Source organism: Protobothrops mucrosquamatus, unplaced genomic scaffold (genome assembly GCF_001527695.2).
Source record: "Protobothrops mucrosquamatus isolate PMUCROS unplaced genomic scaffold, P.Mucros_1.0 scaffold6442, whole genome shotgun sequence".
NCBI lineage: Eukaryota > Metazoa > Chordata > Lepidosauria > Squamata > Viperidae > Protobothrops > Protobothrops mucrosquamatus.
Window position 1 is genome coordinate 1,561 of NW_015392266.1, and position 17,673 is coordinate 19,233.

The 17,673-nt window shown below is 42.1% G+C and overlaps 1 protein-coding gene across 1 annotated transcript in view; it reads left to right on the forward strand.

Moving 5' to 3' along the window:
• Positions 1 to 538: 538 nt before the first annotated feature.
• Positions 539 to 17,673, forward strand: part of LOC107300239 (transmembrane protein 266-like) — a gene marked incomplete at its 5' end in the record, with an annotated part of 18,854 nt that continues 1,719 nt past the window's right edge. The window contains 6 exons of the mRNA XM_029286967.1: positions 539 to 693; positions 2,686 to 2,759; positions 4,416 to 4,472; positions 5,470 to 5,608; positions 6,811 to 6,926; positions 10,462 to 10,651. Coding sequence (XP_029142800.1) covers positions 539 to 693; positions 2,686 to 2,759; positions 4,416 to 4,472; positions 5,470 to 5,608; positions 6,811 to 6,926; positions 10,462 to 10,651 — 731 coding nt within the window. The remainder of the gene's footprint in view (positions 694 to 2,685; positions 2,760 to 4,415; positions 4,473 to 5,469; positions 5,609 to 6,810; positions 6,927 to 10,461; positions 10,652 to 17,673) is intronic.

A 17,673-nucleotide genomic window follows, 5' to 3' on the forward strand; every position in this document is an offset into this window, starting at 1 on the left:
GGAATTCTGGGAGTTGAAGTCCACGAGTCATAAAAGAGCCAAGGTTGACTACCCCTGCTCTACTGAGATATTGTTATGGCTAACAAGTCCCCAAGCACATTCTTCCCCCTCCCCTCCAGCACCATCTAATTTTAACTCTAAAAGTAGTACACAGGTTAAATAGGAAATGTCTGCATCTTTATATACTGTCAAGCAAGAACGTCCGATGTTAGCAGCATGGACAGATACGTTTCATTAATAATATGGCGGTGTAGTGATTTAGGGGCCGGATCAGGACAAAGTATGGAAGCTCAGGGGATCACATCCTTTCAGCCCAACTATCTACGATCGCTACTACGGGGGTGAAATGAAGAACCCCAGATTACATTTGCATCCTATACATTTGCAGGGTATAAATTCAACCACTAAATTCAACCGTGGATCCGCTCTCTGCTCAAACAAAACCTGGCTGCTTCTGTCTTGCTCTTCTTTTACCTGTCTGCCTTTTTCTCGTCTGTCTTCCTCTTCTTCCTCCTTCCCTCTCTTTTTCTTCCTTCAGATCTAACTGGCTTAAGCCCTGCTGCGGGAGGCGAGCGGCCGTCTGGCAGGTATTTTTACTCAGTGCGAGTCTCAACAGTTTCCTGCTAGCCTGTGTAGTATTGGTGGTGATTCTTCTGACTCTGGAGCTCCTAATAGATATAAAGCTTCTCCAGTGTGAGTAGCAGGCTTTTACCCTTGTTTCTGTTTTTCTTCCTGAAATGTTTGAGCAAACCACAGGATACAGATAGTTCTCGGTTTACAAACCGTCCATTTAGTGACCGTTTGAAGTTACAGTGGCACTGATAGCATCTTTGTGGTCCCTCTTTGTGTCCGCTTACTGCCATATTGATTTGGCCAGGATGGTTTCTATGCATTTTGTTTGCGCGATAACAGTCACTGTCCTATTCTCACGTTATGGTAATAGGTGTGTGGTAAACAAGATTCGGGGAATGTTTCTACAAAAAGATGGACATCCTTATGTTGAAGGTTCCAGTGTGGAGCAAATATTGTCTCCTTCACACATGTTGGTTTTGCAGGATCTAATCTGGGTCGTTTACCGGGACCGGAGGTTTCATCTTCTGAGCTTTGAAGTTTGAAGTTCCCTGAAGATGGGCTCCAGAACAAGTCCGAAAGCTCGGAAAACAAAACCTGTACTCCCAATAAATCAGAGGTCCCCAACCTTTTGGGCGTTAGGGACCGGTTACGCGGAGAGAGGTTTTTCTGCAGACCGGAGGGTGCGTGGTTTTGTGTGCTGCCTGCATCCCACGGATGGGGCTTTGCTTGTTTGTGCGGACCAGTTGCTGGCATGCTGTGACCCGGTACTGGACCACGGACCGGGGGTTGGGGACCCCTGCAATAAACGACCCAGATTGGATCTTTTAACATTATCCTGAGACACGTATATTTGCCTTCATGTTTGTTTTGACCCATAACCCGATGTTCTGAAAATTCTCCTAAATCCTCGGTAAACTTTATTGCCCATAATATCGTCTTTGAACCGACAGCGCTCTCTGATCATTCGCCAGCTCGCCATGGGACAACTGGCCCTGGGAGAACTCTCTGCGGGACAAGGGTTACACTAATATCAAAGAAAGGGTGGACTAGAATCATTCAAGAAAGGATGCCAAAGGAAGGATAGAATGAAAAGCGAATGACAAAAATCGAAATTTTTTTTTATTGATTTTAAATAATTAAATTGAATTCTTAAATTGTCCCTTGGCGAGTTGGCCACGACGAGTTGGCCACAGCGACTGGCCCACACTGAATTGTCCCATTCCACTTTCTGAGGAGTTCCTGAACAACTTTCATCAGAATATCCACCTATGCCAGGGGTAGGCAACCTTGGCTCTTTTATGACTCATGGACTTCAACTCCCAGAATTCCTGAGCCAGCATAGCTGGCTCAGGAATTCTGGGAGTTGAAGTCCATGAATCATAAAAGAGCCAAGGTTGCCTACCTGTAAGGACCCACCCCACTTTACATCTTAAGAAGACATCTTCTTCTTAAGATGTAAATATCTCTTCCAACAGGCATCTTTATTAAGAGAAAATGGTTGCAGGCGTTCTAGACAGGATCTGAGGGGCCAACCCCTACCATTCAATGTTTTAAGTGTTCCCAAGCAGCCCCCACCCCACAATCCCAGGTGTTACATTTCCACCCCTTTTTCCTCACTGCCGGCAGAAGGGAGACTTCAGAGAGAGAGAGTAGATGAAAGGCTATGGCCATATTGTTATGGTCAATCCTCTTGATAAGAATCACATCCAGTCCTTTGTAGTTTAAATGAAGGAAGTGAGAGTCATAAACCCCCTTGCTCCCTCCTCCCCTTTCGTAGTATGACAGAATCCACAAAGAGTAAGAAATGGGTCTTTTTTCAGAGTAGGTAGCTAGAAATGAAATATAATTGGATTCTGACACTACTCCTGAGTCCTATGCCCTCCTGCCAGGAGGATTTTGTCTTTATTGATGCCTTCTCTTTACAGATCTTAAGGTTTCTGCGACTTCCTGGTTTTGAGCCCGCTTTAACAAAATTGTGATATTAATTTAAGAATAAGAAGGAAAATAGATATCTGCATTTCCTTTTAAAATACGCTTTAAGACTGACCATCCTGCTTTGGCCTATGCATGACACACATCACGTCTCACTTGCTTTTTTGTTCTTCCTTGTAGTTTCAAGCGCATCGCAATTTGCTGGCGTCATTCACTGGATCAGTCTGGTTATCCTATCTATCTTCTTTTCAGAGGTAAAGGAAATGGGAATTGTAACTGTAGGGAAAAGGAATATGGCTGGGGTTTTTTTTCTATCCTTCAGTAAACGTATTTTTAATTAGAACTTGACAGACTTTCGGTTTTCAGAACAGGCTTTCCCCAGCTAATTTTCATGTGCTAATCATAGGGGGAAGACCAGTGTACAGATGACACAGAATGTCCCAGTAAGTCTCTTGAGACCAGAGAGAAAGAGAGAGCCATAAATAGCTACTTTTATTGACAGATGCTTCTTCCATTGTCACTTGAAGTGTTGAAATGAGTAGCCAGATCAATAGAAATGAGGACAATTGGACTCTGACAAGAGTCCCAGAGGACTTAATTGTGGCATTGTTTACAATTTAAAACATCTCAATTAAAGGCTAGAATGATGATGGTTACCTAGTTTGGGTAATAGAAATGTCTGCAAGAAAACAACCAAGGTCAGTGAGCACCAAGGACCCCACAGTCGTCGTCGTCGTCCTCCTCCTCCTCCTCCTCCTCCTCCTCCTCCTCCTCCCCCCCTCCTTCACCTCCACACTGCAAACCCCACTCCCTTCCAACACTGATGACGTTCCTAATTAGATAATGAAATGTCTGCAAGCAATGTATACCAAATTTTTTATATCAGGGGTATCCAACCTGGGCAACTTTTAAGACCTGTGGACTTCAACTTCTGGGGGTTGAAGTCCACAGGTCTTAAAATTGCCGAGATTGGACACCCGTGGTTTAAACTGTCCAAGGTCTGTTAAACTCTTATTTGCAAGCTTGAATAAAGAGACTTAATTTCTTAAAAGAGATTTAATTTCTCATTGCCTGCTTGTAAATGGCCAAATTCATACTTCATTAGGAGCATATTTTCTTGCCAAACTTCAAATAAGGCATGAAATTGGCTTAGCAGCTGTGTTCACTTAAACTGTGGGCAGGCTCAGAGCATCCTCCTGACACCCCACTCAATCAGCAGTTGGGTTAGAAACAGATTGTTTTATCCCTGGGATTGTTTTAGGCTCATCTCTAATTAACCATATCACACGAGTGGGGATGAGAGCATTAATCTTCCTTCCCAGCTGAAGAGCCCAAGGATGAAATCTTTGGAGCAGCCCCCACAAAATTAGGGCCAGTTCATGAATTCCCCTCTGGCTGCTTGTTTTACAAGTAGTCCTCAATTTATGACTGCAGTTGAGTCATAAGTCATTGCAGTGATTAAGCGGGTCACCACTTTTCCACCCTGAGAAAAAACATTTGCATTTGCAAATGGTCTAAAATGTTTGGCAGCTCTTGTCCACTAAAATCTATGAAAGGGACATTCATTATTACTATTATTGTTATTGTTACTGTTACTGTTATTGTTGTTATAACTTGAAAGTAGGGTCCATGGAGACTTTAAGCAATACTACTCATTTCTGAGTTGGAGAATGGTTACTATTAAACTTGAAAAGATCGTCCCTATTAGTCTGGAATTTTGCTTATCTTTTCCATTATTCCCAGAACTTGGAAGAGGTAGAAGCAGGGCATCTTTTTAAGAAGGGAATAAGCTTTAAATATAATTGATGTCAGCATGTTTTAAATGAATGTGTAAAAGACAAATGCTAATTTCCTCTCTTCCCCCTCCTTCCCCCCTCCCCTTTTTGTTTCCCAACATGGACTTTCCTTAGACTATTTTGAGAATAGTCGTACTCGGTATATGGGACTATATTGAAAACAAAATAGAGGTAAGTCCAAAGTAGCGAAATCTTTCATGACATGTCCCTCTTGCCCAAACCTTGGTGTGCATTGCTCAGGTTTCTGCTACTCGTTGTAGCAACCAGGTTAAAGTCAAAAGGCAAGGTGGTATATTCTGCCCAAACTGTAGCTCCTTTGCATGGAATCTGCTAAACTACAGGTAGTCTTCAACTTCCGACCCCAATTGAGCCCAACCTTTCTGTTGTTAAGTGAGACATTTGTTAAGTAAGTTTTGCCCCATTTTACAACCTTTCTTGCAATTCTTGTGAAGTGAATCACTGCAGTGGTTAAGTTAGTAACACAGTTGTTAAGTGAATCTGCCTTCCCCATTGACTCTTTGTCAGAAGGTCACAAAAGGGGATCACAGGACACTGCAACCGTCATAAATACTAGCCAGTTGCCAAGCGTCTAAATTTTGATCACATGACCAGGGGGATGCTGCAACGGTCGTGTGAAAAACCATCATAAGACATTTTTTCCAGCGCCATTGTAACTTGGAATGATGACTAAGTGAACTGTTATAAGTCAAGGACTACCTGTATAGGACAATCCATTGGAAATGTGATTATGTAAATACGACAAATGCAGTATGGGCAACGTGGGTAAAATAACCAGTATGGATCCAAAGAAGAGAAAGGGTTGGATTGTCACTTGATAACGTAAGGCGCAAGAAACCAGGATCCAGGATAAAGTTCAAAAGTACTACAAGTTTATTTCATACAAAAGTTTATTTTATACACAAGAATCTGATCTACTAACAGTCAAGGCATACACAAGAATCTGATCTACTAGCAGTCAAGGCAAATTGACACTAGATAAGAGTCAGCTGTATCCATGGGCGTAGATCTCTTGTGGATGCATAAGGATTCCAAACTGATGATGCATTTGACCCTACCCTATCCTCGGACTCAACCTGGCCATTTCCCACAGATGCATACGTTCAAAAATAATGTATATGTGATTCCTGTGAAATTCTTTTCATATTAGGTATTTGATGGTGCTGTAATCATCTTATCTTTGGCTCCCATGGTGGCATCTACAGTGGCTAATGGACCAAGCAGTCCATGGGATGCTATAAGTCTCATTATTACCCTGAGAATTTGGAGAGTCAAACGAATTATCGATGGTAAGTCAACAGTGATTTTTTTTTTTTAACTTGGTTGTGCGCTGCCCAGAGTCACTTGTTTGGTGAGAGGAGTGGCTGTATAAATTTGAAAAATTAACAAAAAAAAACAAGCCATTCCTTTGTTAAATGGATAACATCTATTTTAGGCTAATTTCAAGCAGAAAACACAGATTTAACCAGTTGACCCTTGCTGAGAAGATAAACAAATTCCCAATGTACTTAAGTCACATGTTTTGTCCCAGTGTCATAACAGATGCAATAATGTGCTTGTGTGGGTAATTAGAATTTTGCGAAAAAAAATAATCTGCAGCAGGATGTGGAGGTTTAGAGAAAGAAAGAAGCACCAACTCGGGGGCTGAGCAGTTCAAGTTCTTAGCAACTTCTTTTAAAGAAACTGCATGTGAAAATCCACCTGTGATCCATTAGACCAATATTTCTCAAGCTTGGCAATTTTAAGATATGTGGACTTCAACTCACAGGATTCCCCAGCCAGCATGGAGTTGAAGTCCACCACCTCTTAAAATTGCCAAGCTTGAGAAACACTTCATTAGACCAGGGGTCTTCAAACTTGGTCCTTTTATGACTTGTGGACTTCAACTCCCAGAATTCCTTAGCCAGGCATGCTAAGTCATAAAAGGGCCAAGTTTGAAGACCCCTGTGTTAAGGCATCCAAGAAGACTCTAAATCAGGGGTCCTCACCTTGGCTACTTTAAAACTTGTGGACTTCAACTCCCAGAATTCCTTAGCCAGGCATGCTAGCTGAGGAATTCTGGGAGTTGAAGTCCACAAATCAAAAGGGCCAAGTTTGAAGACCCCTGCTTTAGACAATTAGAGTAGAATAGGTGATCTTGAATGAGCAAAACTTGCTTCCATTTTCCTAAGTAAACACACACACACACACACACACACACACACACACACACACACACACACGTGTCTTCTTTTTAAAAGGAAGACTTGGAGGCAATAGATGATTTTTGACAAGCCGAGAGAATCTTATCTTAAAGATGGTTGTTCAGAATTATCCTCTCTCTCAATTGCACGTCGGTTCTTTTAAGAGTCTCACTTAGCATTTGTCGAGGGATGCATCGTGACCCATTCTGCTTTCAGTAGCCGCAGAAAGTCTGCATTTCTGATTAGTAGTAGAGAACTGCCTTCTTATCTGCTATGAAAGACCCTATTTGTATGGTTCTGATTTGTAGCCTACGTCCTGCCCGTTAAAGTGGAAATGGAGATGGTGATCCAACAGTACGAAAAAGCAAAGGTTATTCAGGACGAGCAGCTGGAAAGACTGACCCACATCTGCCAAGAACAGGGGGTAAGAGGGCACAATTATATCTCCATGCCAATGTCAAAAGTTTTCGTCCATTAGTTTTCCTCTGATGCTAGGGAAAAATTAGAAAGCAGAAAACCTCTTGGGCTGAATCTTCAAAAATCCGCATGCAGACTGCAGTAATAGCATTGTAATATTTATGCCTTTAACTTAAAAGGAACAAGCTTTTTTTAAAAAGAAATATATATATATATTTTAAAAGACAACAAAGTGATCACCAGGAAGTATAAAACAATACAGTTTTAATAAATAAAACCAAGCTTTCGATGGCCTAAAACTGCCATCATCATCAGGGTATAATCAGGATGCTGGGAGAGCTTGTTTATAAATACAGTCATGTCTGCGCACGGCTCCTAGATCTTGTGACAGGTCCCGGCCGGCCAATCCTGGCCTCATCTGCAAACCGAGTTAATTCTTCCTTACCTCCTTTACCTACATGTGTGTTGCCGCCCTCCTCCCTCCTTTTTTGTGTCTGTATCTCAGGTGGGCGTCCTCCGCTTTCCCAGGCTGGAACATGCCTCCCATCCTTGGGCTGATTCACCCTTTCACAATCCTTGGGGGCCGTTCCATCTCCACCTCTTTGATGTTTATCATGACTACCCCCACTTTCCCTTCGGTGAAGTCCAGTCCTAGGGATCCTGCATCCACTCACAACCTCCACTGTGTTCTTTCCTTCCATTTCACTGATACCAGTCCTAGGGATCCTGCACCCACTCACAACCTCCACTGTGTTCTTTCCTTTCATTTCACTGATACCAGTCCTAGGGATCCTGCATCCACTCACAACCTCCACTGTGTTCTTTCCTTCCATTTCACTGATACCAGTCCTAGGGATCCTGCACCCACTCACAACCTCCACTGTGTTCTTTCCTTTCATTTCACTGATACCAGTCATAGGGATCCTGCATCCACTCACAACCCCCACTGTGTTCTTTCCTTCCATATATATATTTAAAAATTCTCCTGGGTGCCAAGAAACAGCCCACAGTCGACCCACATTACCCAATGCTCCATGCTCCACTGCTAAGCTGCACTTATGCCTTTTGGCCATAGGGTGGCAGCAAAGGCACTTCTTTCATTTTCCTAGGTCAATCTGACCTCTTATGACTTATGCAATTCTGGACTCTAACTTACCTTTTTCTCTCCAAATCATTACTTGTGAATTGTGAGGTGGGGTCATCTTGAATCCTCTAAGAGAGCCCAACTTGCCTGAACATTAAGCCTTTCTGGAAGAAAGTGTTTTATCTGGTGGATTTAAATGATTTTTCCACCATCTGAACAATTTTTTTCTCCTTTTCTTCTCTGTTCAGTTATCTCTGGGGCAGTAGTACCAGGCTCTTTCTGGCTGCTTTTGGGGGAAATTATTATAAATTGAGGGTCATCCTTTGGTGTAAATACAGCATTTTTATTCCTGCTTGCCGTCTCTCGAATTCTAGGTGGTTGTTTTTTCATGCCTCCCAAAATTGCATTTCTAATTGATTGTACCAAAATGTTGAATTTAGAAAAGCAGTATTGTTACATATCCGCTGCTTGCTTTCACTTATTTAATGTTCCTGGCCATGTTGACACATCCACGTATTAAATGTTGCGGGATCGTTTTCCCAGGAAAGACAAAATGCCACTTAATGGATCTCTCAGGGCATCACGTATCACACTTTCTCCCACCGCTGACTTTCGGCTGAGAGAAATTAGGGAGCTGTTGAGACCTGTTAAACTATCTCTGCTTTGGTTTTAGAGCTCAGATAGCAAGTTTCTTATTTCCTAGAGGGTGGTCTAGCTCTGCTTCTTGTCCGTCAATGTAATGCCTGATTTGGTAGCACAGACGGGTCCTCGGGGCCCCCAAAATTTGCACTCCTGATTTGCACAAAACACAGTTATACAATAAACTCTTAACTACCTCAAAAGAACCAAGATCAAACTCTGGCTTCTGATGTTTGACCTTGAGGCTGTAAAAAAAAAAACAGTAGCAAAACCCTATAAGCTGGGAACCACAGCTTTGTATTACAAGTACATATAGCCGTTGCTAGTCTAGAAATACCAGGAAATTTAGATGTGCATTTGTGTATGTATTCATATCTAGAATGTGTGTCTTGTTTTACAGCAGTTTGATATGTAACCCTCCTTTGTTAAAAATATCACATATTTTTAAAGAAGCTTTTATTGTCGCTGTAATTGTTGATAAGTGCTAAAAAGATACCATGCTTGATTTGATTTCTGTGTTGAGTTTAGAGATGGCTCTGTTTCACATTCGTCATGTTGTGACTTTGTATTTTGGTGGCATATGCCATCAGGCTTAGTTCACACTTATTTCAGGAAGCGTTGGTGTTTGTGCCTCTAAATTCAATGTTTTCTTTTAAAGAAAGGTTAGCAATTACATTTGTTTTCGATTATGAAAACAATAAACTTTGATTCTCTCCCCCCCCTTTTGAATTCATGTAGGTGCATAATTTGGTGGTGATAGCTTTCTGCATTTTCAGAAAATCTGCAATGTACATACAAAACTATTTTCAAAGAAATAAATTGAAAGAAAATGAGAGTGCCGATGTAAAAGGGCATTAGATTTATACAAAATAATTAGTGAGTTTTTTACACAGCACGTGTCTGTGTCAAGAGTAAAAGACCAAAATAAATGAAAAATCCGCAGTTGTTAAGTTTTAGCAATGGCTGGCGTCACATGACAAAAGGTAGCCGCAGGAGTTGGTCGATTGTACAGCAACCATTAAAATGGATGTTGTGAATTGATAGTGTCTTTTCTTTTCAGCAGTGACTGATTCTTTTGAATCACACTAAAGGCCACAGAGAGTTTATGCAAATATAATAGCCACATTTATGTCTTTAATTTCCTATTAGAGAAAAGCTTTCTTTATTACAGTTTGCTTGGAGCAAACACAACATTGGTGCAAATTATGTTGTGTGCATCCATGCCAGTTCTTCCCAATCTCAGTTTGCTTGCAGGGCCAGAATAAGCCATATGGAGTTTTGGGTGAGTGGATCACTTAACCCCCCCCCCAATTGTGGATAAACTCACCCATGCCTTAATGCAGTGTGTCCACCCTGCGACAGCCTTTAGCAGCCCTTGAACCATTGTTATGTCAGCCTTTCAAAACTTGAACTGGTTGAACAGATCAAGCTGGTCATTTTTACAGATGGTGCCCAGATTTGAGATCTTCAAACTCTGGTGCTGAGATGCCTCTTTAGGAGCAGCACCAGAATATCACTCTTTATGTGGGTATCCGTATTTACACGCAATATACCTCTGCATATTGCACATTAAGAGCCGTGGAGGCGTAGTGGTTAGAATGCACCATTGCAGGCTAACTCTGCCCACTGCCAGCAGTTCGATCCTGATCGACTCAAGGTTGGCGCAGCCTTCCATCCTTCCGGGGTCGGTAAAATGAGGACCAAGATTGTTGGGGGCAATACGCTGGCTCTGCAAACCGCTTAGAGAGGGCTGTAAAGCGGTATATAAGTCTTAAGTGCTAGTGCTAATTGCTATTTTTCTCTCTTTCTTTGGCTTCAGTTTGAAATTAGACAGCTGCGGGCACATCTGGCGCAGCAGGATCTGGACCTGGCAGCTGAGAGAGAGGCAGCTTTGCAGGTGCCTCACATGTTGAAGAAACAGACGGGAAACCGGTACAAAGTGGTGGCTGCTGGGGGCGATTCTGATGACGAAACTACTGCGAACATTACAGAGTTGCGTCCGGCTCGGGGTAAGTGGCCAAGAGTCCCATGTCTTCTCTTTCTCGCTTCTTCCTTCTCCTTCTCCCTTCTCCTTCTCTTCCTCCTCCTCCTCCTCCTCCTCCTCTTCTTCTTCTTCTTCTTCTCCTCCTCCTCCTCCTCCTCCTCTTCTTCTTCTTCTTCTTCTTCTCCTTCTCCTCCTTNTCTCCTTCTCCTTCTCCTTCTCCTTCTCCTTCTCCTTCTCCTTCTTCTTCTTCTTCTTCTTCTTCTTCTTCTTCTTCTTCTTCTTCTTCTTTTTCTTCTTCTTCTTCTTTCCTCCCTCCCTCCTCCTCCTCCTCCTCCTCCTCCTCCTTCTTCGTCTTCTAGTGGAGAGTGTTTAAAGCTGTGGTATTCTTGTTAAGCAGTGTCTGTTCATTTCAATCCGATGTGCGTAGACTTCCCCAGGTTGCAGAAGGAAGTGACAAACAGGATCTTAGGATCAGGACAATATGCAGAGAGACTACTCTTTGAGGAACTGGGTTTGTGGCCGTAGTAGTTTTCATCCCAGATAGGAGTCTTGGATTCCAAATTCAGTAGGACAGTGTTTCTCAACCTGGGCAACCTTAAGATGTACGGACGTCAACTCCCAGCATTCCCCAGCCAGCTAGGCAGCTAGGAGAAACTCTGCAGGAGGATGCTTTGATTGTGTGTTGCTTAGAAAGCTCTTCATAAAAGCCCCTAATAAATAACCTATTTGTGCGACATCAGGATTTGCAGTTATCTCCAACCAACTGGTTACACAGGGATCCCTCTTATCTATTTCTCAACTTAGGACCGCTGCTTAGTGACAGTTCAGAGTTACAACAGACCTATTTAGGACCCATTTCTGAAGTTCTGATGCAATCCCCAGGGGCCGTATGACCGCATGTTGGGCAGCCTACATTTATGTCCATTTGCACAATCCCCCCCACTCAGTCCCATAACCATGTTTTACAACAGTTTTGCAGAAAACCAGCATTTTCAGCAAAACTGAGCTACAGCAAACCATTGTTTTGCTTAACGTCCACAGCATTCACTCAACGATTGCCGCAGAAAAGATGGCAAAGTCGGGCTTTACGTGGGTGACCTGTTTTATGACCGTCACAGTTCCATTGTGGTCCTAAGTCGAAAGACTATCTGTAGTAATTTGGGCAGAAGTCAAGTGATTTTGCTGCTATTGCCGGGTCCTTTTAATATTGAGTTGTAGCTTTCCAAAGTGGGTCTGCATCCAGTTTCATTAATCTACTTATTCTTTTAAATCTGAATACATGAAGATACTTTATAATTTATGCATATGTTCCTTGAGGGTTTACATTAGGAATGCAAGGGAGTAGTGTCGAAATTCCTGTGATTTGCAGGGCCAATCTTAAAAGTTTTATACTTTCTAAGTTATGTTTCTAGGTAGCAACAAGCACAGAGTGCTTTAGCTGGGTCATCCATAAAACATAACAGATCCACCCGCCAAATAAATCCTCCCTTAATGTCTGTATCATGGTATGAGGACACTTAAGCGTACTTAGAATTCACAGCCTGCTTGAAAACAAGACAGACTAAAATCAATTAGAATTTGTTTTCGGGGAGATGGTGTTCAAGAGAAGGGAAATTAGGTTGCTGTCTACACTCTTCAGACGAACGAGAATTTTGCCTTTGCCTTTAGTTGGACTAAACAGGTTGTCCTCGAGTTACAATCACAGCTGAGTCCAAAATTTATGTTGCTAAGTGAAACAGTTGTTAAATGAGTTTGCCCCAGTAGCCTTTTGGGGGAGGGGGGAGAAGCACCTTTGAGATAACTACAACCTGGAGGACTGAGAATCTCCGTAGATAATTGACCCATCCAGTGGATTTAAGCCGTTAGTATTACGTTACGGCTGCAGAAAACAAGGAAGGTTGATAGCACGTCTGAAGAGCGGAGGGCTAAAACAGGTTAAATTGCTCCGGAGTGGAAATGTTGCTTCTGAGTCCCTCCAAAATCTTCTCGCCTGGAGATCTTCAGTCCAGGTTCAAGTAAGGGGCTTTTAGTGAGTGAGACTCTGCCTAATTCCGGAGAAACGGGATACTCCACCCTGCCCCAGAGCCAATTATATTTCCCTGGCCCATAGAGAACAATGAATACATTCACCCCAAACTATTTGACCGTGAAGAGCTACAAACCTGCATGAGAAAAATTAGACTTTGCTGACTTTCAGTCCCCTTTCCCTTCTCCCCTGCGCGACATTTTTATGACAAAGTTACTTAAGTTAAGCTCGAATTTGCCTTCAAAGTCTCAGCATCCCGTGTCACGTGCATCAGACCTCTTCGAAGCAAAACTTGAGAAGGCCCCCAGGCACGGAGCATCCTGCAGACCTTTAGAACAATCTCCCAAAAATGGGCAGTTAAGAACACGGAGCAGCTATGAAATAACGGGAAATGATGCGCCGGCAGGTGGTGTGCGAGTTTTAAAGTACTTGCATTTAAAAAAAAAGATGTCATCCGTTTCTGATAATAATCTGGTTGTCTCTGGTTTCCAGTCTGCCAGTTACGTCTTGGATGAACTACGTCAGTGTTTCTCAACCTTGAGAAGTTTAATACGTGTGGACTTCAACTCCCAGGAGAGCGGGGAATTCTGGGAGTTGAAGTCCACACACTAAGGTTGAGAAACAACAATCTAGGTGGCTTCTGATGAATGATCATTAAGGTGGCCAAGCTAATTAGCATTTAGGAATTATTATTATTTTTTGTAAGTAAAGCTTATTGTGGACTAAGAAGGAAATCCCACTTCCATCCCACTCATGTACTGGTGCCTAGTTTACCCAATTTTTGTTCATTTTAATGTTTTTATTCTTTTTTTTATGATGATGTAAGCCACCCAGAGTCACTCAATAGTGAGATGGATAGCATATCAATTTAATATATAAATTGTATAAGCAAGTTCCTGTATATATTGCAAGCAGGATCGACTTACAGCAGTTTGTTTAGTGACCGGTCAAAGTTACAACGGCACTGAAAAAAGGGACTTATGACCGTTTTTCATACTTATGACCGTCGCAGCATCCCCAGGGTCACGTGATCAAAATTCAGACGCTTGGAAACTGACTTGTATTTATGACAGTTGCAGTGTCTCGGGGGCCAACTGATCCCCTTCCACTTAACAACTGTGTCACTAACTTAACAACACAGCGAGTCACTTAACAACGGTGGCAAGAAAGGACGTAAAATGGGGCAAAATTCACTTAACAAATGTCCCACTTTGCAACGGAAATTGTGGTCGTAAGCTGAGGACAATCTGCAGGGGGAAGGGCTCAAAACGGAGCCTGCAACGAAAGCTGTAAGCATCCTCCCAGCAACCATCTTGCTTTTTTTGACCCTGTCTGCGTAGATCCCGATTGCAGCTCTTAACCCGTTCAATATGCCAACCGCTAAGTTCATTCACTGCTGTAAAACTGCCTTTAAATCTTAGGATCTTAAATCTTGCCTTTATGGACTACTAATGGCTCCCGAACCTCTTAAAATTTCCTTTATGAGTCTTTCATCTCTTCCCTCGCTCCGGAGTTTTCTTCTGAAACCCTCTCTCTCTCTCTTTTCTTTTTCTTTTTTTTTTTTAGACTTTGCAGAAAACGCACTCCTGACTTCATTTTAAGTCAGATTTTGGGAAATCTGTGCGAAGAGAAAGGCCTTGAAACCGTGTTTTAATATTTCAAACCGGCTTCCTTTTTTTTTCCTGCTAGAGGGGGGGGAAAACAAGGGGCACGTGACCCCCTAATTGCTTGAGATGCGCTGGACTCTTTTCTCCTTTCCTTCTGTTAATTCCTGCAGCCAGGAAACATTGTCTGGCCGTCCATTAAAACAATTACTGCCTTGTTGAAGCAAGTCCCTGGGACTTCAGAGTGGGTGATTATTAGGTTGTCCCTAAAGACACCGAGTTAGTTTATTAAATGAAGTCCCAATAAGGCAGCCAAAGTGGGGAGGCAGTAATGACATTAGGCTGTTTTTCATCCAAGTGACCATTTTTTCCTCCACAAACAGGCAAATCGATATAGACAAAAGTTTAAGGGGGTTTGTTTTTTAAGGTACCCAAGGATGTCAATGCAGCAGCGTCTTTAAACAGGTTTGATTACAAATCAGTTGTCCTATTTAATATCAAAAGATGGTCCGGATAATATTTGTTAATAAAGGAATACTATAATTACAGGAGGAGGTTATTGTTGAAATGCCAGATCAATGATCCCGGATGTTATAAAAATATTAGTCAAGGAAAGAAGCCAGAAGAGGAATGAATCGTTTATTTCCCAACCACATTTGTTATCTTCGTTTTTTTTTTAGGTATCACTTTGATGATTAGAGATATCTAATTGCTTAGAACTCATACAAGTAATCAATTGATTTAGCGTACATGCGGGGAAAATCTTCTTAAGAGGCCCTCCTTGCCCCATATTTTCATTGATCTTCTGTAGCTCAAGTCTGTCACAGGAAGGGATTCCCTAAGTCGCTGTAATAAAAATCGGATTTAAAAAAAAAAAATCAAGCTTCTTGTTCTGTAAACTGGAGCATTTGGCTAGTTTATCAAAAGATTTGTCTANTGATTTAGCGTACATGCGGGGAAAATCTTCTTAAGAGGCCCTCCTTGCCCCATATTTTCATTGATCTTCTGTAGCTCAAGTCTGTCACAGGAAGGGATTCCCTAAGTCGCTGTAATAAAAATCGGATTTAAAAAAAAAAAATCAAGCTTCTTGTTCTGTAAACTGGAGCATTTGGCTAGTTTATCAAAAGATTTGTCTAACCAGCTAGTAGTTCAGACCTTATTCTTGCACATTGCAAAGTTTTAATTACAAGTGATCAGGGCTAAGCTAAGAGGAGATTCTGTTCTTGTGCTAAGAAACAGGAAATTATAGATACAGCATTTACCCAGGCGACATTGTGAGGTCCAGTTTGCAGTGTTTCTCAACCTTGACAATTTTAAGGCATGTGGACTTCAACTCCCAGAATTCCACAGCCAGCATTGCTGGCTGTGGAATTCTGGGAGTTGAAGTCCACATGCCTTAAAATTGTCAAAGTTGAGAAACACTGAGTTAGAGAAAGCTTTAATGAGACTAAACCAGATGTTTTGCTGGCAAAGAGTCCCACATTCTTCAGATTGGGCTGGAAAGAGTTTTGAAGTGGTAATACAGAAAATATCAAGGTAGTTATTCTGTAGAAAGTTGTGTGGTCCTTGGTGCTCACTAAGCTTGGTTGTTTTCTTGCGGACGTTTCATTACCCAGCTAGGTAACTTCATCAGTGCTGGAAGGGAGTTGTTCTCCTTTTATATACTAGTGGCTTGCCATGTCAGTATTAGTGGGAGCGTTCTTGATAGTTCCCTAATTATACTGTTATTGACTATTTGATTGTTTGAGTTGGTAGTTCCTTGATTGGGGAATTGCTTACTACTTGATTGTAGTTCTGGTATTAATCTTGGTGTTCTTATCTGGCTATTGGTTGCTAGTGAGGGCATGTGTTGGTCCTTTTGTTTCCTTTTAGGTTTTTTGATTGTGTCTTTACCTCTTGGTGCAGAACGTAGCAGAAAATGATATCCCAAAAAAGGGAGAAGGCGTTGGTCACATTAATTTTTGCTTCCATCTTGACTTTTTTGACCTCCAGGAGGTCAAAGGCTGTTTTACGTAGCTGAGAAGCTCTGGTTTGTCTTAAAAGGCCTTTTCTGAATGACTTCCTTATCTCTCTCAAATTCAGTCCTAGCAAGCTGAAACCAACTGGGAGTAATGGAAAAGATTAAAACAAGAACAAAAAAAAATGGGAAGCAGAAAACACAATGCTTTTTAACCCTAATCTGAATCTTTTGCAAAGCCGATGATGAGGCTGGGAAGTGGGTGGCCAAGGTGTTTGCTTTGTATCTGACAAAGGGCTGACAGTTTGCGGAACATGAAAAGCATTTAAGCCCCCACTGAAGGGACTGTGTTTCCACTCGGCCAATAGCAGGAGGATCACACCTGTCACCTGTAGTTTGGGGGAGAGAGACTGACTCTTCCCCTGCATATTTCAGTTTACGTCTTCTCTGCACCAGAAAAAACTTCAGGCTCGTAACTTTCCTGCCAGAACATAAAGTACTCAGAATGTTTCTCATCCTTTATGGAGACATGATTTGAACTTGAATTATTTACATCTGCTGAAACCGATCTTACCTGAGAACATGGAGCCGGCCTTGTTTTATTTCTCTCATTGCAGCAAACAGTAAGTTCACCTGTGATTGCTGCAAAACACTTTAAGGAAAGGGGGGTCCGATCCAGACCTAACCGCCCTAACTCGTTCATTATCTAGGTCAGGGATAGGCAACCTTAGTTCTTTTATGAGTCATGGACTTCAACTCCCAGAATTGGCTGGCTCAGGAATTCTGGGAGTTGAAGTCCAAGACTCATAAAAGAGCCAAGGTTGCCTACCCCTGGTCTAGGTCGAGAAAAACTGGAAATTGATTTGTTTTTCTTTTCTCGAGGAAAGCCATCGGTCATTTTCAGGACTTGTTTTAGCCAATTACAGCGGTACCTTGGTACCCAACTGCTTTGAAACTCATCGAATTTGGTACTCAAACACATTTTGATGAGAAAATGTTGTCCTGATACTCATTGTTTGTTTGATACATTATTTGTTTGAGTACAGAGAAGAACAACAAAGATGATTAGGGGACTGGAGGCTGAAATATATAAGGAACGGTTGCTAGAATTGGGTATGTCTAGTTTAATGAAGAGAAGGACGAGGGGGGACAGGATAGCCATGTTCCAACATCTCAGGGGCTGCCCCAAAGAAGAGGCAGTCAAGCTGTTCTCCAAAGCGCCTGAAGGCAGGACAAGAAGCAACGGATGGGAACTAACCAAGGAGAGAAGCAACATTAGAACCAAGGAGGAATTTTGTGATAGTTAGAACAATTAATCAGTGGAACAACCTGGCTCCAGAAGTTGTGAATGCAGGTGCTTGTCTGTTTGAATTCTGAAGTCCCAGAGCAGTTTAATTTTATCATTTTCTGTGACTTTCTCTATTTTATGATCCCACCAGTTCTTGCTTACAGGCAAATGA